Source organism: Egretta garzetta, unplaced genomic scaffold (assembly GCF_000687185.1).
Source record: "Egretta garzetta isolate BGI_Z169 unplaced genomic scaffold, ASM68718v1 scaffold81, whole genome shotgun sequence".
Lineage (NCBI taxonomy): Eukaryota > Metazoa > Chordata > Aves > Pelecaniformes > Ardeidae > Egretta > Egretta garzetta.
In genome coordinates this window covers 5,698,956-5,726,536 of record NW_009258671.1, presented here as the reverse complement: position 1 = coordinate 5,726,536, position 27,581 = coordinate 5,698,956, and the positions used below count along the sequence as shown (strand labels likewise).

The 27,581-nt window shown below is 41.3% G+C and overlaps 1 protein-coding gene across 1 annotated transcript in view; it reads left to right on the top strand.

Annotated features, from left to right (window-relative positions):
- Positions 1–27,581, top strand: part of ITPR2 (inositol 1,4,5-trisphosphate receptor type 2) — a 240,872-nt gene that overhangs the window by 15,787 nt on the left and 197,504 nt on the right. The window contains exons 6-10 of the mRNA XM_035888507.1: positions 1,557–1,655; positions 2,176–2,259; positions 3,370–3,516; positions 4,756–4,851; positions 19,289–19,333. Of these exons, the coding sequence (XP_035744400.1) occupies positions 1,557–1,655; positions 2,176–2,259; positions 3,370–3,516; positions 4,756–4,851; positions 19,289–19,333 (471 nt within the window). The remainder of the gene's footprint in view (positions 1–1,556; positions 1,656–2,175; positions 2,260–3,369; positions 3,517–4,755; positions 4,852–19,288; positions 19,334–27,581) is intronic.

The window sequence follows — 27,581 nt, the reverse complement described above, 5'->3', positions numbered from 1 at the left end:
CCCCCCCCTTTTTTTCTTTTCTTTTTAAATAAGATGTGGAATGATATGCTGTCTTACTAATTAAGTGGTTATAGTCCTGGTGTACTTGCAATAATTTTGAAGTCCTGATTCCACTTTGCAGGATGCAAGCCTGATGGTTTTTTGATTAATGAATTGTCTGGTCATAACTTCTTAAAATGGGCTGTAAGTAATGTCTGTGTGAAGCATGGCATGCAGGAATGTATTGCATAAGTAATGTATCTTAAAGGCATCTTGTTATTATTTTGGTTTCATTATTGAACTTTTTCTCATTTTTTGGATCAAATAGGATTTCTACGTGTAGTCTGAGCATGATGACACTGTCTTTTGCTACTGTTTATTTTAGCTGTGTTGGTAAAGAACAGGCAACCTTCTTTTTCATCTCTGTGATGAGTGGGCCAAATTCATCTGTATTGAAGTTACACGAGGCTGAATTGGGCTCTGCTTTTTCATAGAAGTGTGCTGATGAATGCAGACAGCATTTTTGTTTATTTGTGTTCCAAAAGAAAGCATGGCTTGCGCAGCATTTCATATAGCAGAAATCACATGTAGCCACTTGTCTTTGTGTGTGTGTGTGTGTGTGCTTAAAATGGCTGTGAACAACATATAAGCAAATCAGGACCCAGTGCCAACCAATATGTGGATTGAATTTTTTTTTTTTTTTAAATTACTTATCCCCTTCCCAGGTATGAATTGAATTCTCCATATGCCTGTCTCAAGCACTTTTTGGGTCAAAGACGTTTTCATATATTGTTTTTCCTTGTCTATATAGGTAAAGAATGACAAGGGCATGGGGATTTGCTTGCAGGGAGTCAGCTAAGAATTCCTCCCATAGAGAGAAGGTCTCTCAGCTGATGTACCTGCTGCCTGTGCTGAGCTCCCAACACCGTTTAGGGAGTAACAGCAGAAGGGATGGAGCGTGTTCCCTTCTCTCCGAATTTCCAGTGATTTATGTTCCTTTCCAGATTGCAGTCATACAGTCTAAATCACAGAACTCCCGAGCCTGTCATGACATTTGCCAGAAGATGATCCACAGAGCTGGGAGTCACTGGGCTAAAGAAATCTTGTCACAGGCAAATTTTAAGGCTTTTGTGCAATGAAAGACGCATTGATAGGAGAAGGTTGGCTGACAGCAAGGGAGGGAAGAGAGTCTTGCTGCCTGACTACAGATTATTTTCTAAGCTTTCTCTGCCTTTTAGTTGGCAGTATATATGGGATAAAGAGCAGTTAATGTAACTTTTAGATGAACTGAACTGCTCTTGGAGTTCATAAGTTCGTATCTATTTCATGATCTGGAGTTTCCACTGAATCAGGCGACGTGCTTACTGAGAATGTGAGGATTCATTAGTGTGAAATCTTGAACCCAAGCAATTGCAGAGGCAGAGGAGAACAGAGCTGGTGTGTGAATTGTCTGCAAATAAATTCACTGAGTGCCATTCCTAGAGCATGCATTTGAGTAATTTTCTAAAAATGTAACATTACTTCATTTTATTGGATAATTACATAGGTCTAAATTGCATTTTATTTCTGACTTCCAGGTTGTTGTGGGAGATAAAGTTGTTCTCATGCCGGTCAATGCAGGGCAGCCTTTACATGCCAGCAGCATTGAACTTCTAGATAACCCTGGCTGCAAAGAGGTGAGTTCAGTGGAGGGAGGAGGGGTAACTGCTGATCTGAGATGTATTATATGTTGTTCTTTACTGGTAACCAGACCCACCATGAGCCCACCAGGGGCTAGATGCCAGTATTAAACATTGGTTCCAGCTTGGCCTCAAAAAACCAAGACGAAATATACTTATTCTCAGCGCAGTTCTGCCTGGCACTGAAAGCTTTGTGAGGTTTGCTTGAGTATCTGAAACTCCCACTGATGTAAGAGTAAGCCCTCTTCCCACAGCTCTTTAGGTTGCCTTTGGTAGGCTGTCAACAGACAGAGTAGCATTTTGCCCACTGAATCTTCTCCAACATCAACATCCTTATTATTAACACTTGAAAGCTTCAGGACCCATGTTAGGAACTGTACAGATAGGTAGCTGAACCATGTCCCCTGACACCCTAGAGGTGGTGTGGTCTTTTAGAAGAACAGAATGTCTCAGAAAGAAAAGAACACCCTTTAAGACTATAATTGTGGTGTTTTCTTCTTTTTTTTTTCCCCCAAAGGTAAATGCTGTCAACTGTAACACAAGCTGGAAAATAACTTTGTTCATGAAATTCAGTAGTTATCGAGATGATGTACTGAAAGGAGTAAGTATGAATTTTTTAATTGTTTTTTGAATCTGAAAAATCATGCCATATTTGACTGTAGAGAAATATTATATGGTGAATAAAAGAAGAAATGATGACTATATGGAGCTGTTGAGGATTCCTCACTACTGTCCTTCAACAGCCAGAATATTTTTCCTTTGTGTTACTGTCTTACTAAGTGAAATTGTCTGGATTGTGCTAGCTTCCAGCCCCTTTCCCTCCCAAAGACAGCTGAGGATCTGTGAGAAAAGATGAAGTTCTGTGATTCTAAGTTCAAGCCCAGAATGATGAGGGCTCTGTACAGAATAGCTGTGACACTTCAGTTTATGTAAAGGTGCTGAACTCGGATATAACAAGCTTACAGAAGGGAGTGAGGCATGAAAGATGACAATATCTGTAATAAGACAAGGTAGCTTTAAATGCTGAGGGATTGCACAGCTTCATGCCTCCAGATCACTCCCTGAGATCATTTACATTTTCATTTTAAAGAAACACACTTCGTTTGTCATTATCATCTGGCTGTTTTTGCAGTAGGTATCAAGGTGCCAGCAGTTTTTGAGGAAGAATTTGAAAGGGAAAATGGTATATCTGTGTAGACCCATTTGGGGATAGTGTTGCAAGCTTTGGGGAGAGGCAGAAGGAAGCAAAAATGATGCCAGCAGAAGCAGAGGGAGGGGGGGGGGGGGGGGGGGGGGGGGAGCATTGGTTTTGGTTGCAGAGTAGAAGAGACGGGATAATACGATGTTGGAAAAATCTGTTCACTTTCCCTAAATGCTAACTGATTAGAAATAAAAAAATCCATTTAGTAAAGTTAGCTAGAATTAAAAATCACCTTTAGGTAAATTTTTGGCCACTATTCATTACGGTGCTCTGAAAGAAGTTCTGTTTTCACAGAAGTGCATGGGTCTCCTGCAAGACTGAATTATTTCATTTGATTTCCAGACTCGGTGCTGAGATTGTATGCTTGGCACCTGCTCCAGCAATAGGAAACTAATAAATATTTTCTTCACGTCAGCTATGTTGACATCACTGGTGCTAGTACAAATATAGAGGATGACTCTAGCCTCTTTGCCTGCCACTTAATAATGCTTCTTTTTCATATTACATTAGGGAGATGTTGTTAGGCTGTTTCATGCAGAGCAAGAGAAATTTCTGACCTGTGATGAATATGAGAAGAAACAACATATTTTCCTTCGTACTACATTACGTCAGTCAGCCACTTCTGCAACAAGTTCTAAAGCACTGTGGGAAATAGAGGTATTGTTTTCTTTTTATAAATATTTTAGGACCTGAAGGCCAGGGTTCAGTAAAAATACTTCACCACAACAGGAGTCATTCGTAGCCTCTTGATATCATCATACACCTCCCCATAACTATTATTGTTTTATGAAGCGGTTTGTGTAGGCTGAACGCTGGAGAGATGCTTTATTGCTCTGTGTGTGTGGAGAGAGGATGTTTTCTTACTATATTTACCTGCACTAAAGAGGTGAAGAGTCAAATTCAGACTTGACGTAAATGGTGTGATTTTAACAAAGCCAATCGAATGACACTCACGTATCCTGAGTTCTGGGTGTTTATATTTGACTTCATGTGCAATATAGAAAACTGAAATTCATGACTGACAAGAAATCTCACAAACGTGATCGAGTCCGTTCTTCTGCAGCAGGGCACATCAACATCTGTTTCAAGTTAGGCTGAATAAAGGTGTTGCCGATTGCGAGTGATTTTGAGATGACTAGCAAATACATTTTTGTTTAACTGAGGGACATTGGAAACTGGTATGTCTCAAACCCTTGCTATTGCAGTAATGTAACTCCTATACCCCAAAGTTCTTATGGGCTGAACAAACTTTGTGCATTTAAAACAGAGCTCCTCACTCAGGCAAACGGTTGATTTTCCTCTGAGTAAGGACTGTATGGAATAGAGTATATTGCACTTTCAGTTATTTGAGATAACTCCTTAAGAGAGACATGCACTGCTAGGTTTGAAGGTAGCAAATGACCTACAGCTCAGTCAAGCAGAGAAAGAAATAATCTGGGATATTTCAAAAGATATGGTGATATTTTATCACTCGAATGAAAATGTATCAGAAGCTCCTAGTGTTGTCAAAAATAGAGCTGGTATAAGTGATGAAACATGTAAGGGGGTCTGAGTTTTGCTTTTAAGTAGTGCCTATGTAAGTGTAGAGCAGCTCCACTTACTTTTTTGAGCTCCAGATTCACATGTCACTTTAAAGCAAAATTTGGCTCATCATGTTTGCAGGGAGTAGATTAATGAAAACATGGAAAGTAATAGGAGGAGTATTTTCTGGCACCTGGCAAGAAATAAATGTAAGTAGTTGTTATCTATGGTGGGCACAGAATTCCTCTCTGTGGTAGATTTTTTGTAATGAATGTAGTTTACATATTTTTAATTGTAATGAGCTGTAAGAAATGTCAGTGATCTAAGTATTATCTTGAAGAGCACGATTAAAACCTGTACTACTTCTTCTTTTAGGTTGTCCATCATGACCCTTGCCGGGGAGGGGCAGGACAGTGGAATAGCTTGTTTAGATTTAAGCATCTGGCAACTGGAAACTACTTAGCTGCAGAGGTAAGAACATCAATGAAACAAGTGGTTGTGTGCTGCCTAACCAAGTACTGCACATGTCCTGCTAATTCAGAAATGCTATAGTAGGTAGGTCCACGGTGTAGGTCTCTGAAAAGATCTCACATCAGGTCTGAATGGGGAGAGCTGGATGTCCATTGCTGTGTCGTGCTGTATTGCTGTATCTGAGGGTTGCAACGAAAATGTTCTGAACTACAGGATGCTCGTAGGTGAGTTCAAGACAACGTACGACCTTAATTTCAGCTGTGCTGTTGAATTCTGAATCTGCTGTTTGTTGTCATGGCAGCCAGGGCAAACACCACTGTTAAATACCCGCCATATTTTCACTGAAAATCCTTGGATTCTTTTATCTCTCTGTTCTTGTTTGCCCTTGATTTTTGGAGTAGTGTTGCGATCAGTCAAATATCCTTCTTTGCTGGCTCAGGCAGCCATATACAGGTTAAAGCTTTTAGAATGGGACTGAATGCAAGGTAATCATTGAGCTTGATCAAAGGAGTCTGTGTGGAGGCACTAGACCAGATACTCTGAACAGCTCCAGGAGTTGTCCTTCTTTTTTTTTTCCCTGCAGGCCCTAGACTTCTTGAAAAAATGTTTCTGTGGCGCTAATTTCAGTGTGTTGATCTCAGCCAGCCAGCATGTGGTCCAAGGCATCTCAGTGTTCTGTAGAAAACTGGGGAAGGACAAACTTGTCATGACCATTGGTGTCATGACAGTGCATTGTGACTATAGCAGGTTGCAGTGTTCTGCTGTTCCGCTCTTGCCTTTTGACTAAAAAACCGATTGAATTAAGAAAGGTCTGAGGAAATCTTGTCCCTTTTGGTGGAACAGAAGGTCCAGGAGGAGGAAGATCTTGCGACTTGTCCCGTTATTATCTAGTACTTTATTTTAAGGCAAAATAGTGTTGTGACTCCCCAAGAAAGCAGCTTGCTATCTTTTAGGATCCATTGTCTTTAAAAGTAAAATAGGACTTTTGACAAGTTGGAAGAGAGCAGATAATACCAAGTTTATGAAATGGGAGAGCCTTGGATTTTTCCCCGGTTGCCAGAAGCCATGAACTTTTAAAGTTGTATCTAATCCATGTTAGAACCGGTCTGTGTCCAAGTTATATCAGTGGAAGGAAAAGTAGGGTTTTTTCCCCACTGATTTAGTTAAGTCTGTGCAGGATTGCCTCTTTGACTTATGCTTGCCAGCATGAGTGTGAAAATTTACAGCTACAAGAACCACTTATAAATCACTGTATGGTAGGAAATCCCTGAAAAAAAGACTTGAGGTATCTGGACTGAGTTACGTTTACAGCAGTGCAACTTCTGTATGGAGACAAGTCCTTATGATTCCCATGGTGCTGCTTTCACTCTCCAGCTCCTGTCACATCCTGCACTGATTTCAGAGTAAGAGCAAACAGGAGCTATCAAACATTTACTTATTTCTAATTATGACAAAACCAATGTCAAAACATAAACAGTGGACCACCAGGACAGATACTGATGTTTTCCATCTAAGACTGAACGTAATTTGAATCTTTTCATTGGTTTTAGCAGTAGCTCACAGTGTTAAGTTAGAAACTTGATAGGCCTGAGTGGCGGAGAGCATCATCCCTTTTTAACTGCTCTGCTCTACGCTGCTGCCTCCATACTGCAGCAATGCTTTGTCTTGGCTGAAGCCAGCTGGCATTATCATGCCGTTAATATTGGCTAATGATAGCTAATTTTCAAGTGGCAACCAGTACTCCCACGTAAAAGAGGGTTCCTTTTTCCTCTCTGCTTACAGTGAGAGATGCTCCTAGCAGAAAGATTTTATTCAGGCTAGCTAGGCTGATGAGGAGTCAGGAAAGACATCAAGCACTCTGACTGATGGGCTTCCTTCTCCCACCATACCTCATCCACTCAGGGATTTGCAGGAGAAAAATCTTCAGGTGAAGAGGTGTCACACTACACTGGATGTTGAGCCTGAGCTTAGGTCCTTTCTACCTCTGGAAGGGAAATACCCATCAGGAAAACTGGTAATGTGGAGAGTACAACTGGCACAGTGGAGCGAGAGCTGGGAAGAGCATTTGAGTTGAACGGGGGTGATATGCTGTGACTGGAGAGCAGCATGAGCTTCTGTATCTATGAAGTGTAAAATACCTGCTGGTGGAGATATTAAACGTACCGCTGTAATAAAAGCCTGTGAACTGTATTTTACACAGTTCACATGTCAGGCACAACACACCAGTGAGACATACACGTCAAAGATTTATGAACAGGCAGGCAGACACCTAGTGCACGTGAGCTAACTTTAAATCAATTGGGCAAAGCTTACTGAACACTTATCTGTGCTCTTGCAGCACAGGAAGATTACTCATGGTATGGATTATCAACAGCGTCACACATTGCCATGACCTGATTTTGTTTAAGCTTCCATGATACAGATACCTGGAGTGGAATAGTAAGTACAAACACATAAACAAAATTCACAAATCATTTAAGCATTCTGTTGTTGGCTAATTATACAATTTCTGTCACAGTTTGAGCTATTGTAAATCAGGATTATTCACTGTTCATAATGACCTTTTCCTTACTTCATCCTCCCGTAAATCAGCTTGATGTGTACGATGGAGACTTCTGCAGTGGAATGTTACGTAGGACAAGTCTCAGAAAATGAGCAGGAGTGTCCTTCACCCTGGTGTCTCCTTTTGCTCCTCCGCAGTTAGGCTTGTACCTTGTGCGAGCAGTGCTGTGCCTTCTCTTTTTCTCTGAGGCTTCCTATGCCAGATGTAACTGGCTGGCCCGATTTGTGACTCACTGCGTCTGATCCTTGTAGCATAAGGGATACCGTAGCTTGGTAAGGCCAGGGGTTGATCAGGTGACTAAGAAAATTCAAGACACTTGCCCCAGAGAATTCAAGAATTTAAAACTAATAAAGTTGTTTCAGTACTACAGTAAGTACATTTAAAAAGAAAAGTGAGGCAATGCAGGCGCTCAGTAAACAAAACATATAGGTGAGTACTAGTAAATCTACTTCTTGTAAACTTGAGAGAATGAAGTCAGGGTGTGTAAGTCCTAAATTCCATGTTCCTAAGAATCACAGTCGTCCACCTATTGTTACCTTTCAAAGACTAAGGGTCCTCTGATACCTCTGACTTCTGACACAGTCTCAGGTAGTACCATTTCCTCTAATCCTCTTTCCACTTGGCGTTACTTAGGCTAATTTTCATTAATATGCTTTGAAGTTCCTTAAGACTTGCTAATACTGTAGAGCAACCTAGTCCCTACTACCAGACTATGGGCTGAAGGTGAGCTACCCTGGAAGACCCGCTGCTAAAGGAGACCCAGTGGAAGACATTTGCTAATTGCGCATAGCTGCGCTGTCATTCCCCTGCCACTGTGCACATTCTGGGGACACGGTCTGACACATCCGATGCATGTATGCTCTCACACAATTACTTAAGGCACTGGAGGGGTATGCTGAAGAAAGGGTTTAATTGGTGGTAAGACTTGGGACACAGGAAATCTGGGTAGGTGGTCGTGTCTCCTACATGTCCGACATTTGGAAACCTGAAGCCACTGGCTCGGACATCGCCAAAACATTGAAATAATAAAGAAGTGGAACCAAACTCTCAGCTGAAAAACTGGAAGGAGAAATCCTCTTCTTTGGAGACAGTGGGTGTTCCGCTATTAGTGTTAGAAGGGCTTGATTTCACCCGAAAGAGCTGAGCAAGATCCTTAGCAGGAGATTTAGACACTAAGCCACCAGCTAAGATCCAGGCTGCCAAGTTTTATTCTCATCTTCACAGAGTCAGCAGTCTTTTAGAAAAAGTTCTGTAGAAGATTCTTTTTTTAGCCCTGGTTACAGCAAAATGACCCAAGTTATTTTGAATTTTTATATTTATGAAGAGAGGCTATAAGGTTAGCTGAAAATTGAATGCTTCAAAGTAACAAAGACTTCTAGAATTTTTTTAAAGGCTTTTCAGTGCATGATGTAGAACGCACCCAAATCCATCTGTCTGCATGTGGAAGCGAGCTGCAGTTTGCTTGAACACCCTTTCAAATGCTGCAGGTTGGGACCACACAGCTGTGCCTTTCTCATGAATGCACCTAATCTTTTCAATATTCTAATCACCGGGATAAAAGTCTCTTTGAACTGCATATCAGCTTATCGATTGTGCTGAACCAAAACATGCACATTTAATATTGTTCTCCATGTGTATAGCAGCTCCAGTTCTGTGATTTCTAAACTGGAAAATCTGTACCAAAACTATTAACACTTGTTGTGTGAGGATGTTAAACAGAAATATGTATGCCCATGCATAAATATATGCACACACAAGAAATGCAGGGTGAGTCTGCCATTTCATATTAAACTTCTCAGGTGAGATGGATATTGCAAAAATAATCACAAAATATATATGCAAATACCTAATCACATGATAGTCTCAGATACTGCATTAGACAATAGATAAATCATGGTAAGTTTCTTGTGAAACATTGTGGACGCATACATCATCATAGTGCAGAATTTGTAAGGAAAAATCTGCGGTAATTCTACTTTACTTAGCTGAGTAGACTGAACTAGAGTTACTAGATACCTTGGCCAAGATATGGCGGTAAATCTGGTGAGGTAATTTAACACTGAATTAACTACACTATACTAAATAAATTAAGATAATGCAGGTAAGATGGCAGTCTTAGTGTTTACCTTCTGTGATTCTATAAAATTGTGGCCATAAACAAGGGTTCAAATTATTATTGTGTCTTCTAAGGAAGTGCATAGAGTATTGGTGTTGTTCCAAAAGGTAATCAGTGCCCTGAAATTCTTCTACACGAAAGAGAAGAGTGAGAACGGGTTGGCCAGTGCATGAAGTTGGAGCAATGAGCTCAGAGGCAATGGAAGAACCAAACATACTTTTTCTGACTTACAGTGCGCTTCATTCATTAAATCAAATTGTTGCTCATATGAAGGCCCCCATTCAGTAAAGCTGTTGGGAGTAACCTTGTCTTTGAAGTCAGTGGAACGTGAGCATTTGTGTGCTCACAGGTCAGGGGTGTCTCAGATACTGACCTGATGGGTTTGTACTTCCTCTAGCAGTTTCCACTTGTGCAGCCATTCCCTGGACTTCTTTGACCATTGTAGGACTGAAGCCTCCACAGCAGCCACTTTTAACTTCTACATGCGAATATACTTCACAAATGGCTTGTACAGAACAGCCGGGATGGCAAGCTCTTCAGCACATATTCTGATGGTGGACAAGTCACAGAGATAAAGCTGTCCACTAGCTAGCTGCTTTGGGCAGAAGTAGCGATCTGTTGTGCATCCCCGATGCATGTTTCACTGGAAAACTCCTCTGGCTTTCTTGCAGGGTTTGCGTTCTTCTTTCCACAAGAGTGGAAGTGCAGGGTTTAAGCTGTAAAATGGATCAGCTCTGATCAGAGTTTTGTTCTAAACTCTTTTGTTAAAATCCCACATTGAAACATACTTCCAACTTTGGGGTTATTTTAGCACTAGATGCTCAGTGGAGTTTCTTCTGAAGGTAGGAATGATTGGAGCCAGTTGGCCTGAGCAGCACAGGGTTACATGCACAGGACATGAAATGACAATTATATCAATATCCTAAACTGAATAGGCAGTCCAGGCCAACTCGCCAAGGCTGTAGTTTGGTGGTAAGAGCACTCCAGGGGCAATGTAGGCTTCCAGAAATGTCATGTTTCCACAGGTATTTGCTTGGGGTCCCATGACACAGTGTGTCATCCCTGAGGTGGAGCTGGCCCAGGCTCCGGCGTGCGGGGCAGAGGGAATAGTCTGTGCTGTAAGTGTCGCTGAGCTAAGGCATGGGGGCACAAGTGGTTGGGGTGGGTTAACAGGGACTGCTGAAGCCAGTGTCAGAGGTCTCATCTTGTGGGACCGTCAGCTGAATTTTGCCTTGTGGTGGTGTAAGTCACTTGCTGAGAACCCTTGAATCAATGGCTGATAAAAGCGACTCATATTTCTGTCGTCTTTCCTGAATAATTTATTCTCATATTATTTCACTCTAATTTTATGGCAAAATTGCCCAAGTTTCTTTTCAGAAAAGCTTATGTACATCATTCCCTTTAAACTGAGAACTGCTGTTAATCTTGGTTTACATTCTTTTAAATGGATTTCTGTTATGTCTCAGTACTAAAAATATTAGCCTGCCATATGATATATATCGTTATAACGTGCATTTGTCTGGGTGGACAGAGCCATGCTGTTCATAATAAATCTAATCCCATTGTAGTCATCACTTGATTTGGATCATGGTGAAGACAGTCAAGTGCATGTTCAAATTCATACTCATAGAAAATAATCCTCTCCTGCCTTCTGAAAAGGACATAGTAAAGAAGTGGAACTTGCTGCCACAAGAGTAGAAAACAAAGTGTTTAATGAGATTTTAAGAAAGATTATATGCTTGTATGAGTAATAGTATCCTCGGCATCAACTAAGAATTGATTTCCCTTTCATATTTTTTTTTTAAACTTGAGGCTATAAACTCAGATTAACCCCTTGGAGCCCTGGGGAAACTTTCTCTGTAGTTTTATGGACTTATTTTTCTTTCACCTTTGTAAACTGCTGTGGAAAATGGAGTACTGCATAGGATGCTTTATTAAGGCCACTGAGATTGAATATTTGAAGGCCATAGTTGAGGCCTAATTTAGGCCTTTGATATCCAGTTTTTGGAAATTGAACTGCTGACAGAGATCATCTGTGTTCAGAAAGCAAAAAGGGAACACTGTTTGCCAGTGGTATTTTTTGGGGTGATGTGAAAGCAAGCCTTTGCAGAAAAATGTATTCATTCACTGATCCTACAGCTCATGTAGAGGAGGAGAGCATAGTGGTAAATGCTCTGTGGTTCCTCCTGCCTTTAGAAACAGTAAGGCAAATAACTGGATAAAAATGGCCTTGTTTAAGATGTGCGGGTACCTTTTGCTCAAGGATAACAGTTTGCAAACCGGAGAAGGTACCAGGAGATGGCAGCATCCACCAAGGCCTTCACGCATCTGCCACACATTTAATTGGTTGGTACTGCAGGACCGCCTTACCTGGAGATTGCTTCAAAATCCTCAGTTTTTTTCCAGTCTCTTCGTTAAATGTTAATACAGCATTCTGATTAGTTTCTATCTGTTGGGCTCAGTGATTAAAGGTTCTTGTAAGAAAAAGAGCTTGCCAAGGTGACAGGGTGAACTCAGCACTGTAAGCCTTATTTCTATTTTTCACTGTCTCATAGGAGGAGTGTGGTTTTGTTTTAAAGCTCTTGTAAGGAGTGAAGGACAATTTACAGCTATGCATGAAGAGATGGAAGAGATCCAGAGACTGGAGGAGGAGGAGGATGGATTACTGATTTACAGAGCCAGTCTGACCTGTTCCTCAGACTTGGATGTGGCTTTTTAAAGTGACAGAGTTAGAAGCTGCCTATATAGCAAACCCCAGATCTAGATTTTCTAAGGTTTTTAAGAATCTTGGGAAGGTAATTTCTTGACCTGACTTGTCTTGACTTCGGCAAAAGTTAGGAACAACGTTTGCATCTGTCAGTGTGCAGATTCCTTCAGAAATCTGGATCTCAGAGGAAGGATTTTTTTTTTTCCCCCCAGCCAGGTAGTTTTGTAGTAGTGACCTGTGAGCCTGTGTGCAGCTAAGCTTTTTCAGTCCTGTCTGCATTTGAGCTGCATTTGAGCCATGGTGGTATACGTAGGAGCTTTAGGAAGAAGGGAAGTGTGAAGCCGTTAACACAGCATTTCTTGTCGTTCAGTCATTATAAGGTCTGCTTCTGTTATTAAAAATTCAACATCTGCTGGTATTGCATTTTAATATGTTCTAAACCAGCAAATGTAGACATGTGGTCTGTTCCTCAGTGCATTTTTTTTGCTTATTATTTCAAGATTACTTAAGAAGCTTTTATTCAATTGTATTTATGCCTCTTTATTTTTGATGCTTCATGGAGGTTTAGGCTTCCCTTGCTTTTTTTTTTCAATTGTTGGGGTTTTTTGTGTGTGTGTGTTTTGGTTTTCTGTTTGTTTTTTTTTTACAGTAGAAATTTCAGTAATGTCTAATTCGATCATCACTAGTTATTTCTGGGAGAACCACTGAAAGGCAAATGGGAGATTAATATTTAGAACATAACCTTTGAAGAGATGAGGATGCTTTTTCATGTAGCACATGTTGGCATGGAGCCGCCGAAGCTCATACTGAGGTAATGGCCCAGCATTCAGGTTAGACTAAACGGTCTCTTAGGCATTTTTCTTTCTTTTGACTTCCTCTGCAGGATGGGACATGGCTGTGTGGGACCAAGCACCAGGCGTCGGTGGGTGGTCACGTTCTCTGCCCTTGATCGTGGTAGAAGCAAAGGGATTTTCCAGTCACCACTCTCTCCTAGAATCATGGGTTGGAGTAGACCTTTAAGATCATCAAGTCCCTAAGCACCCATATCTGACCTGTTCATCCATGTCCCCCTAAGCACCTCGTCTACCCATCTTTTAAATACTTCCAGGGATGGGGACTTGACCACTTCCCTGGGCAGCCTGTTCCAATGCTTAACAACCCTTTTGGTGAAAAAATTTTTCCTAATGCCCAGCCTAGACCTGTCCTGGCCTAACGTAGAGCTACATGTTGTGGCAGCTCTAGCTTACGCTGTTGACGCAAGACCTTTAAATCAGTGGTGATTTAGGCATACCAAGGCACTGGCCTGCCATTGCTTATACAGCAGCTAAAAATGCCATCAAGACGACCTATCCTTTCGTCTTATGATGAGGGTGAATAATTGGGATAGGAAGGTGTCAGAGCTGATTCTGATCCCAGTTTTGGATTAACAGGCAGCTCCCCCCGCAGGGATGGCTGTCCCTGCCCACTTCCCTCTGCTTGTGCAGCATGGGGGCCTGGAGCAGACAAAAAGATTCAGCGCTCCCTGGAAACTCGTTGGATCTGCTAAGACACGGCTCATAGGCAAAACAGCAGCAAAACACAATCCTGAAATAAAAGGCCTTTTAAGATTTTTTTAAACTTTCCTCAGATGATGATTATCAGGAACTTTGTGCCAATGTTGTGGCAGCGTTGAATGGGGTTTATCGAGGTAGCGTCGTAGCCAGTCTTTCTCCAGCAAGTTAGTAAGACAAAAAGTCCTTTGAATACCATTGAAGTCTTTGAAATTGTGCAAAAGTCCTTTAGATTTATCGAAAGCTAATCAGTATGACATTAACAAAGAACAAAGCAAGCCTAATGAAGATGAAAGATTTGAGAAGCGGATTTTTTTCTTTTGTGGCGGCTTTTTTTTTTTTCTGAAACGCTTGCCCTCATTGATTGGGTAACAGGCTGTGTGTTAACAGCCTGGTTATCAAATGAAATGGGAACTGTTTATGCGTGGTGAATTGGATCCTTTTGCTCTTTGTCTGTCAGGGTTTCCTTCATAAATGCAGGTTTTAACCAAGTTGTTAAAACACTCCTTTAGCTGAAATTTGGCAATCTAATTCTTTCCCTGACGAGATGCTTTAAATATCCTTTACCTAGTCAACAAAATTTGATTAAAATCAGCATGGGTGTTTCTTTCCCCAAACTGCTTGCTCTCCTTCTTAATTAAGAGAGTCCAAAAATAGCCTGTTTGGGTACTTTCCGTGCATTCCTCTGTCTTAGGAAAGCAGCGCTCAGTATAAAAGTGAAACGTCAAACTGTCCACAGTATGGACAGAGGTTATATAATTCAGTTGTCGGACTGTAAAGCCATACCTTACTATGTGAAGATGCAAAAGTAAAATGAAAGCCAGGAATAACATATTAGTGAGAAGTTGTTCTGCTCAATAGTAGAACCACAGGACATTATGCAGTGTTAAAGTCTTATGTATTGAAAGCTTTAGGATGTAACTTTGACAGGCTTTAATGAGTAGAGATGACGGAGCCTGGGGACTTCTGGAACTCGATCTAACAGGATACCTCTCAGGATTAGCAGGACACTTGCAAACTGTGAGGACCAAATACCAGAAGTAACACACAAACACACATAGGTGAATCTTGTTTTCTTACTACGCAAACTCTACAGGAGGATGATCACATTTTGAGGGGCATAGGCAAAAATTCAGGAATGAGATTCTTTGCCCTTCCTAATAATTTTAACCAGAAATGGTTAAAGACTTTGTTTATACCTCAGTTTTCCACCTGTAAAAGCTGGCTTCTGTTATGTGTGTCTCTACTGGGGGCCTTCTGGTGCTCCCACAGTAAGAGTATATTGGTATAGGTATGCATTCATACGTCTACTCTTTTTACATGCCACCATGTACAAAGGCTAAACATGAAATCTATCTAAGACACTTTCATTTTTACACACCCAGGAGGGCCACCTGCAATGCTGATACTAACCTTCAGGCTCTTGCAGATACCCTCTGTAGATTGTGAGTTGGGAATTTGGCTTCTTAGAAAAGTATGCAAATAAATGCAAGTTCTGTTTAGATTTAAAGAACGTATTATCTCCTCCTTAGTTGCAAATCTTTCTACAAATGCCAAAATTGTTGATTATTTTAGTGTTTATAAACACGATCTTGTGTGGTGGTGGCCATCTCATGGCACTGACTGTCCTTGTCTCCTGACAGGTTTGCTAGGCTGCTTCCAAGCTCTCTTCTCCTCAGTAGGTTGAGCCCAAGACAAGTTGAGGTCCCAGATACTTCCTATGTACTCTTATTGTGCAAATTGCATTTATGGTTACAGTGGTACTTATCTGTTGGTAGGGCCTTAGCATAAGGAAGAGCTCATGCAGCACCTAAGTCAGTGCGCACTGTCAGCCTGTGTGTGTGAAACCGTACTATCTTCCATGGTGCCGTGATGTCAAAGAAAAGTTGAGGGGGTAGCCCCATTTGCTGGAGTTAAGGAGATTTTATATAGACTGGAGGATGTGTAGAGCTGGGTCTGGGTTCGTATGTAGAAGCAACTGGAAAAGATTAATTGTTGCTGGTCTCATAAATCATTGTCATTGGAGCTGGGAGCGCTGATTACCTTAGCCTCACCCAAGTGCGAGATATGTAAGAAAAAAAAAAAAAGCTGGCTGCCTATGTGGCAGCGGGGTGAAGGACGAGCACAGATACTGTCAGGTGGCCAGTTTGCAGCTTCACTGATGTGGATTCTCCTCTGCCCTTCCCTAGTTACTCTCTGCTAACGCAGTCTGTATTACGTGGTGTCGACTGCACCTCCCTTACCGCCGTATAGCGACTGCCGTTTGCTCGGGTGGTTAGGGTCTGTGCCCTTACGTGATGGGTAGGTGTTGGGATATCATAGGGAGTCTGGCGAGCGTGCCACAATGTGAAGTAAGTGAGTTTCAAGGTTTTTGATGAAACTTAGTTTTCAGCCATGAGGAAGCTGTGACATTTTTTTCTCTCCCATCCATGGAAAGATGAAAAATGGCTGTACCTAAGTTTGTTGAAAATGAAGCAGTGGAGCGTTAGGATTGCTGGATTATTCTGCAGTGGAAAAGAAGCTGTTGGAGATATACCCTAAAAAAACCCCAGCCAACCAACATATAATGAAGCTATTACAATAATGATACATACAATCACAGTTGCTTGAGCTCTGCGGTTTACAATGCATTGTGTTCTTACTGTGTATTGACTGCGTGCACCTTCCAGTGGCATTTCATGGAAATATACAGTACTGTGTTTCAGCTGCACTTCAGTAACATTGCGACTTCAACACGTCCAATGACACAAAAAAGCTTGAAGATGGTTGAGCTTAAACGAGGCCCATTTTAGTGTAGTGTTCTTACTTTCTAAACACCTGCCAAGAATTTTACTTGATTTCATTAGCAACAAGGGAAAAGATTATTAATGTTATTTTCAAGGATTCTTTTGTTTAAGAGGCTTATTGAAGAACACATAGGTGATGTTACATAAATCAGAAAAAGCAATAGATTTTTGAGTCTTAAGACTGCCACTGTGTCCTTAGCTCATCCTGCTGTACTCGGGTATTGAAAAGGACTCAGAAGAGGTGTAATATGACATCCAACACTACAAGATTTATGCCTCTCTACCTGGAGAATAGAGTATGGGATAATAGCTAACAGTCTGATTTTCAGAGGTGCTCAGCACCAACAACCTCACCTGAAATGAAAATGGAAGTGGCAGCTGCTCAGCACAGCTAAAAATGGGGCCATGAACATCAGCCCTAAAACTGCATTCCGTCGTGTTTACAGTTCAGTGTCAGCATCTCAAAATTTCCTCTAAACAACATCTTTTTAGTTGTATTATTTCTGTTACGGTGGGGCAAGAAAAAATATCATTAAGGGTGCTCTTTATTTATCATTTGAGCCTGCTGTCTCCCTCAGCTTCTGTCCACCAGTGAACTGTTTTGGAAATGTGAGGGCAATCTGTTTAGACAGTTTGAAAGTAGGCGAGAAGTGGAGTGGGAGAAGAATTTTCCTAGTTTCTCCTGTTGTTGCTATATATTTTTTTTTTTAAAGCATCATTATGTTAAAAGCAAACAGCTGAAGAATAGCAGAATTCAAGTCCTAATTCGTAGTGGGTAGACAACTGTATTCACTCGGGCCCGTCAATGAAACAGCATAGATTTATTCCATTTGAAGATCCAGTCCTTGGTGCACAGTTCTCTGTGCTGAGAGTCTAGTGACAAACCTGAGATGACCCAGACTTTTTCTTGCTTACTTACAACCAGCAGAATCTGAAGGTAGGATTGAATTCAGCCCTTCTGTACCTTCTCTGCAGCTGTGCTGAAAGGCCGCTGTGTGTGGCTGCGACCAAGGAGCACTGCCTGGTCATTTGCTCTGTTCTTGGTGAGGACCAAAGGTCCAGAGCTGACCCTGGCAGTTGGAATTGGGCAACTAGAATTATCCCGAGGTGTCAGGTTAACAATGGTAATGCTGAAAGAAGCGTGAGAACTTAGGAAGAAACCAAAATTATATGAAAACAGTTACATATAGCTGTATACATAAACGCATGTATATATGTATATCTTCTGGTTGTCTTGTTGTTCAGTGTTCATCTCCCATTCCTGTTGCTGTATAACAGAAGTAGGTGGGAGTTGGAGCTAGGAGACTGTGTGAGAATGTTGTGGAGGAGCAAATGCAAGATTTGGGATAGGTGTCAATGCAGGGAGGAAAGCAGGCTCTCTAAATTAGATTTGTGAGGGTAACACAGTGGCTAATGCAAACACTGAAATGAAGACAGGAGAATAAACCTTTCATCATTTCTGTGTTAGCACATCAAGTCATGACACAGAGGGAAGGTATTTTCAGCAATTTTAGGAACATCTAAAAGTTTTCCTCCTTTCTCCCGGCTCATGATTTAGAGAGGATTGGCTTTTTTGTGTAAAGGGATATAAGTGATACAGTATTAATAAAACCTTATAAACTTGATAAAAACCCTTCACAATAGTTTTCCGTGTAATGTTGGATGTACGATGATGTGATATTCAAAAGTTTTACTGGGACTTGTTTAGCTTGCCCTCTGCAATTCATTCCTGGCTCTTTCCACAGTGGTAATGCCAAATTTAAGCCAAGAAAATGACTGCACTTATCTGTAAGATGTATACACGCTATCGTTGCTTAAAAACTAAATTACCTTATATAACTAATAATTTCACTTCAGCATTTTCAATGCTATGAAGGCACATCCTATGTCAGGGAATATGGTAAATGTTGAGGCAAGATTTTTCCATTACCTAAGTCAAATCTTGAAAGGTTTCATGTGCAGCCAGTGTGTGGGTGTATGTGTGTTTGTTTATTTGAGTATGTATCTGCCTACATAATCCCTCATCTTCTAGTCTACATATTTCCCTTGTCAAAAATAAAATCATATTAAATGCTGTTAAATAGTAATACTTTAAACTTGCTATTATGTAGTGTCTTTCGTCCAAGCTTCTCACACTGCTTTAGTTATTAATTAATGCTTGATAATCCTGGTATAACACAGAAAATACTATCCCCATTAATAGCGGTTAAACAGAATCACAGGGTAATTAAATACTTGTCTACAGTGGCATTGTCATTCCTCTTTCAAAGCTGTGTTTATTCTGAGTTCACTGTCTTCCTGTAAAATCTCAGCAGACGTGAAGCACGTAGTTTTTATCTCAATATATCTGCTCGAGGTCAGTCCTGGAAGCGGTTGCATGTGGATGTGCGGGTGACTGTAACTTGCCATGTTTAGATTAGTAACTATCTGTGCTTTTTCCATCATTCTTTTTAATTTTGATTATTTGAGATTCCTCTCCTGAGTTAAAAAGATTGACTGCAAGTTGCACTTTTTTTGAAGTGAGGACATAACCAGTTAAGTCAGTCAGAAATTGAATCCGTAATTCTTACACTCTCATTCTCATACTGCTTCTAAATACTCCACCGTCCTTTTGCAGGGTGGGTACATAATAGAGAACTGAACCAACCCCTCTCCCCTGAGTTCTGAAATGTCTAAAAGCTATCAAGATAGTACCTGACTTCTTTTCTTTTTCAGCTTAACCCACACTACCCAGACGGTAATCATGAAGGAAAAACTTCGGTAAGTGGAATTTATATGTTGCATATAATCTGGGAAATACTGTATCCTTAACCCAATTCGGCCCAACATATGAAAGTCCTTCATAGCTTTCCTTTTACTTACGTGTCACAGCCGCTGGGATTGTTTTCCGTATCCTGTGTAAGCTAGGGTGCAGCTCGGAAATGGCATTACAGAAAGTTTTCCCTTGCATAAGGCAAATGATAGGAAACATTCAGATTCTGCATCAAATTGGCATTGGTTGGAAGCTGTCCAGCTTGGTGACTGCAGTTACAAAATCTATTAATTCTCAAATCAGATGTATTACTTCATGGCAAAACCCACCACCCTCTTGAGCAAGAAAACCAGGGACAAGCAAATCTGGTTAGTTATGTGCCAGTACCAATTTGGAGGCTCTGCTAGTGGAGCCAAGCCCCCTTGGGGCATGTTTGTCAATCAAGTGTGGCTCTATATCTAAGAACATGCTGAGACTCTTTTTACTGCCTGTATTGAATACATGCAAGCAGATATTCAGGCGCAGGCTTAGGCTGAGACCTGCCACACTTCAGGCATCTCTAGCATGGCATCTTCCCAAGGATCCAAGTTGTCCTTGTTGCAGAGTGGATGGGTTGGACTTACTGGCCTTATGCCCTTTGCCTAGGAGGCAACAGCCTTTGCCTTGTACAATGTCAAGAGCATCCTAGCTAATTCTAACTAACGAGGTGAGGCCAGAGATGTTGTAGTTTATAATGTGTGAAGGAAGTGGAGTTAAAACCCTGGGGGAATCTTGTTGTTACAGAGACAACAAATAGTCCAAAGAAGAATCATTCTTCCATCAAATTCATGAGATTGCCTTGAAAACGCTGAGATCTTCTTTGAAAAAATTCAGTTTAATTTCTTTCTGTTTGCCTTCTGGCTTTTGTTCTTTTAGAGGACACATTTTCAAGTTTTTCTCTGCATGGGGAAGAATTTTTTATTTTTTGTGAAATGAAACCCAAGATTCTTACATAATCACATGCCTTCAGGACTGCAATTTTAATAAAGATGGAGACTTTTGTAGGAGTTGGCAACATCGGTTTTTCGTCTTTCCTGGTATTTGGTATTAATGGTAATATAGCAATAACAGCTAAGCTGTCCAGAGAAATGAGAATTGTCTCTCATGAAAATATGGAAGTTCTACCACTTGTTTCTCTTTTGTATTGCAATAACACTTGAAGCCCTTGGATCTTTTGAATGGTGATCAAGATAAGTTCTGGAGTGTACCCCACTGAGTAGTAGGGTGCTTGCTTAGAAATCTTGGGTTCATTTTCTTGCTCTGTGAACAGCAGAGCTCGTCTCGTAGATGTGCATCTGCAGTAACATTGTAATTCACATCATGACAGCACTTCCGAATCAAATCTCCTGATTATTCCTTATTTAAGACTCTGCAACATACTTTGCAGAGCAATCTCAGAGCATGTAAACTTGTATTGTGTTGGATGAAAGTAAAAAGCTACACACACCTCTGGAATGCATCTACTGTACTCCAACTTTTCATGGGTGCCCAGCCCAGAAAACAGGACTACAGCTAGTCTGAAGTAAGACCTATGGAAACATGTATAGGGGAGATGTTAGGTCCTCATCACCAAGGCTCCAATCCTATTGTACCACACTATGCTAATTTAGATGTAGTCTAGGGTTTCCAGTTGTAGCAATTCCAGTTCATCTAAATAGTTAAATTTTCCCTGGACTGGGTAGTGAAGAAGGCACAAGAGTAATCTGAACATGAGTGTTAAATGCGACTTCTCTAATGGTTTGGCTTAATCCTTCTGCCTATTTGTTTCAACGAAAAATCCAGGTCAGAATAATCAGCTTAGACAAATACTTCCAATGAAAATTTAATCAAAACTGATTGATGATCAAAACTGATGTCTCTGTGGAAATTTTAGTTTATGCAGTCAGCACTTTTTTGTGAAGAATGTTTTGTGAAAGAACTCCTAACAATGTTTGGTGACACCTCCATGTAAATCCAAGCCTACAGGCACTTTTAGCATGGTAGAAATCCATTTGGATCCTTCACCCCTTTACAGGTCTGTGGGAAGTAGCGTGAGTCAGCAATGGCTATTTTAAGCCTTCATTCTGGCCTTGAGCAACTGAGCAGAAAAGCTTCACGTCCCTGTGCAGGAATTTATTTTATGTTACAATGATGAAGTGTTTTGAATTATCCCTCAAAAGTACAAGAATCTTACAATATTTGGAGTTCTTTAAGGGCCAGCTGTGTCAGCCTTGCATCCAATATGGGCAGAACCTAGAGCACACATGCTTTCTTTGCTCTGTGGTTTTCACCTAGTGTTTCTTCTGCCAGGTGACTGCCTAACTGATGCACTACAAAGGCATCTTCTTTTTTGTCTTTTGAAGCAATTAATTTTGAAATACTGCCCGCGAAGTAAATCTGCTCTGGAGGGGGAGGTGGAAGCGGACCTACCCCAGGAAAATTCGACGTCTGAGTAGCAGGGAGATGGGAGATGCGTACTTGAGTCCTTTCAACTGAAGGAAGAAACTGAGCCTGCAGCCTGTGTTTTTCTTTTTCTTTCCTCTGCTCATTGGTTGGATAAAAGGCTACCAGCTCCTTCTCTGCCGTCTGGGTTTTAGAGGCGGCACAGCCATCTGTGCATTTTGTGCCAACCATTAACTCCTAGATGTGCGATAGGGCTCCCTGTGCCTGTTCCCTGCCTGGTTTACAAGTCCTGATCACAGTTGCTTAGGCAACTGAATTTTAGGAGGCAGCAATGGAGAAGGATTTTCCGTGGTGCGGTAGTGGGCATAGGCACCTCGGTTCTGCCTAAGTGCATCTTTTTTGCCTTGCCTTAAGTGGCTTCAAAGTCTGAAAGGGTTTTGGCTCTGGAGAACATAAATATTACTGGAAGTCCTTAGGACTTTTGTTCCCAAGCATTAAAGCTATGTTTGGACTGCAGTTCATTGCTCATTTATGGACTGCTTCTTGAGAATCCAGCCAAATTGTCTTGTGAGACACTGCTTTTATTTCTGGTAAAATTGGGCCTCACAATGTGTTGATTAATATTTTTATACGTATTTTTCTGACATCTAAACGTGAGAAGTTTGGTTTTTTTTTTAATGGGAAGACCTTTCTGTGATTTAAAGGCCTTATCAAAAAAAGGCTGCTTCATCTCTTGAAGCCTAGGAGATTGTAGTGCATCGTGCAACAAAACGCGGTGCTCTGTGTTACAGCTCCCATTAAAGCCAAAATTGGTGTTATTTTATGCTGCAAAGTAGTCAATTATTCCTAATCACAGAAATGTACAGCATCCAGAAGAATGCTATAAACATTGGGGAAATGTCAAGAACAGCTGGGAACCTGGCATTTGTTAGCATTCCATTTGTCTGCATTTTCATGAGAGAGTGCTAATCCCAACCAGTTCCAAACTGGCTTTTATTGTTCAGGGTTTTCTTAGGATTGAGACTGGTCTGCATTTGCTTTTCCTATAAAGAAGGTGGACAGTTCTACCATGGCCTTCTAGGTGCAATTTGACATACCTCCTTTGACTTCTGTTTATCTATATTTATGAAGTCCAAACAACTCTGCAATTCTTAGAACCATAGAATCATAGAATGTTTTGGGTTGGAAGGGACCCCTAGAGGTCATCTAGTCCAGCCCCCTGCAGTGAGCGGGGACACTGCTGACTAGATCAGGTTGCTCAGAGCCCCGTCCAACCCGGTCTTGAATGTTTCCGGGGCTGGAGCCTCCACCACCTCTCTGGGCAACCCGTTCCAGTGTTTTCTTTCTTGCTTCCAACTCAGGTGATTTTTTTTTTCTGATAAACGCTGTAAAGTATTATTTTTTTAATTTTACCTTCCAGCAACTAAGTTTGTTTAATTAAAATATTATAATATGGGGCACAGGTAATGCAGTTTAAATGAGTACAATAGGTCTGGGGAATTTACTGGGTTTTTAAAGGCTTGGTTAGAAATTAACCTGGCAATAAAAAAATCTGCAAAAACATTTAAAAACAACAACAAAAAAAAATCATCAGCTTTAAAATGGCAGTGCCTCTGCTTATATAAAGCCAGCAGTCAGAGCACTTGATAGGCTGGGGGGGAGAAGGGGAGACACGGATGCCGGCACTTTATTATTATTCTGCTGCTGCACACAGGTCTGAATCAGCTCTGAAAGCTCATACATTGTTTCTTACAGAATGTCTCTGGCTCCTAACAACAGAATTGCAACGTGATGTCTCTGCTAAAAACGCGATGACTCACAAATGAGTCAACAGCGAAGGTGTTACAGGAGGCTAACTGCTGTGCTGTCTGCCAGGGCTTCGTAATGTGCGGGAGCAAGGCTGGCCCTTCATTGACTCGACTTCCTTTTCATATAGAATTTTTTAAATCACCTAACCTATGGAGTTCTGCTCACATTACCGCTCCCTGAAAGTGCTGGTTTTGTAAGAGCCTCCTGAACTGGGTTATAGTGAGATACCACATTTTACTGGATTTAACAGGCATTTTCAGAACTCTGGCTGCTATTAAATTTAATTTCTGCTGAAATCTGTAGTGCAGCTTAATGTATTCTTTCAAGAGTGGGGCATTATCCTTGTCTGTCTCTGTGCCACAAGAGGTGTCTTTACCAATTGGAATTGTAGATTGGGTTTCTAAAAGAAAAGGTATTTCAGGTCTGTCATGGTTTTGTATTGCTTTTCGCAGTTGAAAGGAAGGCCCCTCCATAAGCAAAACTCCATGTAAATCTGCCGAATTTTAGGTATGACACCCACTTGAGGTGAATAATGGCGATTTGGGATAGGTCACAATTACTAGGGAATTATATTAAAAGCTGTGAAGAAGGGTTAGCTGCTGGGCTACAAGTCTCAAGAAAGACAAATCTGATTGTACCTGATTATTTTGTCTCTGATTACAATTTGGGATTTGTCTCCCGTAACATTAAGTTTGCCCTTCAAATTGCAAACACCGTATAATGTCTGTTAGGTTTGTTTTTTTTTTTTTTTTGCTAAGCTGCTTTTACATCTGTACGATGCACTGCAAATCAGCAGTGGTTGCCCAGGAGGTACGGACTTTGCTGTGAGCCTGGATCAGTATTTCCACTCCTCACCAAACTGTATGTTTTCGCTAGCTACGACTCCGTTTTTGAACTCTCAGCCTTCTCTTTCCTAGACGCATCCCTCCTGGAAGAGTGCTGGGGCTGCTGGCTGTGTGGTAGGGGTATTTTCAGTTCCCCCTCCCGGCAAAGTCCCCTTGTGCTTTACTGCTGCAGAAGGAGGCTGGTGGCTTGGGGGCGGACAGCCCCCGCTTCAGGTGGACACTTTGGTTTTGTTAGGCAGGGCGGGCCAGCTCTGCTCTTTCTGCCACCTGGTATTTGGACTGGGTCATTCCTTTGGAAGGTGTAGGTGCAACTCCTGCCAGGCAGAAGAGGAGCTGAATGTGCATTTCCTTCATCCTTGTGAGAGATGTAACCAGCGTGAGGTGATTCCACCTTCTTCCCCTTGGATATGTATCTGATTTCACTTGCCTGTCACTAGTTTGCCAGTACTTTGGGACAATCAAAACGATTGGGTTTTTTTCTCAGTGAACTTACTATTTGCTAATATTGTTTTACCCACAGTTCTTGCACTTCTCTATAGTTCTAGCATGTAATTCACCTGCTTGCTTTTTTGTTTTGGGGTTTTTTTTTTTGTTTGTTTTTTGTTTTTTTAAAGAAGTCTTGGGAGTGCTTTCCTTGGCTGTCACTGGCCACATCATCAACATCTCTGAAACTGTTTATTGCCTTCCTCTTCGTACAGCTTTAAGTTGAATTTTCTGCTCTCTACATTTGGGACCTTTTACAGTTCTTTCCCCCCCTTCTCTTCATTGAATCCAGTTTTGCTGGCTGCATCTGCTCGTGTGCCAGCTTCTTACCTGAGCAAATGTCATCTTGTTTTCATCTGCTTAGGAATGCAGTGCTGCTCCTGGGCTGATCATATTGTCTAATTAATTTGAAATAGTCTAATACTTTCACTTCTTTCCATGCCCCCATATAGACTCATCTGCTGATTCAACCTAGACTCAACTGCTCGGTTAAGTGCAGATTCTGATGACTGCTTACTAAATTTAATTAATCATAAGAAACTTTCAGTGTGTGAGTGTGTGCACGTTCTCTGTCTCTCATGCAGAGGCATGTGCATGTGCACTCAGACAGAAATCCATGTATGTTCATATGTGATGACTATTGCTCTGCATCTCACGTACTCCTTCTATGTAAGTTGTTTTCAGAGCTGTCAAGTTCAGGGTCACTTCTTGTTGCATGGTTTTTTTTTCATTGACTAGCGCTTAACACCCATAATCCAGGTTGGGTTGTGAGGTGTGTTGGAGATCCTAAAATAACATTACAAGGAGAGTTCTGATACTTGTGCTGGAGTCCAGTCTAAAACTACTGTACAGCTGTTGTGTAGGTCTGGTTTTGCTCAGCTGAGCTTTGCATTGCAGTTAGCAGTGTTACAGACGCTGTCTTGCCCTCCGTTGAAGTGGACTTTCTTGTTAGAAAACGAGGTCTTGCTCATATGCCAGGTCTGATTTGACAGGTGCCAAGCCTGGTTGGTGGGATTTAGGCCTGATGAGGCAGCTCCGTTGCTCGGTAGCATCTGTACAATTGTTGGGAAGACTGTGAGTGAGTGGAGTCAGCCCCAAGCTGCAGGGCAGACTTCTCCACAGAGCTAGTGGTTAGCATGAACTACTTGAGCACAAGAGACCTGCCTTTGACTTTGCCTCCTGTCATAGAAACCTGCACATGTGCATATATACTCATGCTGAATGACCTGTTGGTGATGATCATGATGTCATGAGGGAGTAAAAAAAAAAAAACCCAACACCTTCATAAGACAGAGTAGAATATGGTATCATAATTTGGTCTGTATTTTTCCCAGAGCCCCAAGGAAAGAAATTAATAAAGTCCTGCCTTTTTGTGTACCAGCCTTTTCAGTTTGGAAATTATAGCAGAGTGGGTAGTTTCTGGGAAACCTGAACTAGATTTGAATGTAATTTCTGGGCAATACCAAGTCTGGATGCTGTTCTAAACTATCCCGTGCCATTCACCCCTTTACAGACCTCTTGAATTTTAAACTGGTTTTCCAGTTTTCCATTTTTGTTTGGAAGTTTAGGAAGTTGATGTTTGTTTGATTTTAGACTCTTGACTCATACCTATTAAGATCTTAATAGGATTCTCTTATAGTTTCCTTGCCTTTCCAGTTTGGGTCTCATCCCAAGTTTGTAAAATGAAATGTGTGTGGAAATCACAAAAATTTGGGCTATTTTTTCAATCCTTGCATACAGGTTAAGTTTTTATGTGCAATTTTGTTTAATATTTTTGGGCGTGGGGTATGGAAAGATGTGAGGGCTGCCAGATAAGAGTTTACTCTTGTGCAAGACACAGGAGATGGTTCCCGTTTGTCTCAGCAAGCCTTCCTCTCAAAACCTAGTGACAATACTCTATCCATTAGATGAGCCTAAGAAAAATTTCTGAGAGGATTTCTTCCTGTTTTTTTTCCTACTGTCTCTATCCTTCATAGAAGTAATGGGATGGAAAGCTGGCCTTTGTTAGGCTTGATAATGAAGAAACTGATGTTTTGGAAGGATTCAAAAAGTGCCTTGAAATGAGATTATGACTAGCTATTTCTTACATAGTTGCACTCATCCTTGATTTTGTTGCTGAATGAAATGGCAATATGAATAATCAAAGCTTTGCCCTTGATTGTCCCTTACAGTTTGGCTTTAATCAAGGTACTAATGCAAACCGAGTGCAGTCTAGCCTCTTTACATTGTTTTGTACATCTTTTCCCTGGTGACGCATTATAAATCTTTATAACAGTGTTTCAGGTTTCCAGCGTTTGATTTTTCTCTTTTGGCTTTCTTCATTCCTCCTTTCCTTTTCCCCTCCACAATGTATTTTGTGTACGTGAAGGGCCCTGGGCTGCCAGTCTCTTAATTGGTTATTAGTCTTTTGTAATATGTGTAACTCAGCACCCCAGAGGAGCAGCTTTTACTTATGCCACTAATTCTGTTGGTTGCTGCCTGGTTACGGGCACAGACTCTGAATTACTCCTTCAAGCAAAGATCCATGCTGAGGGAAGGTAGGATTGGGCACCTGTGAAGACAAAGGTGTTTAGGTGACTAAAGATGAAGATGGCAGCTTAGCAGCGCTGGGTCACAAAATTCCCACGGACCTTCAGCAGATGGTGGGAGGAAGATCGCCACCTCAGATTTGCGCATCAATTTTGAGGCACCAGCGCAA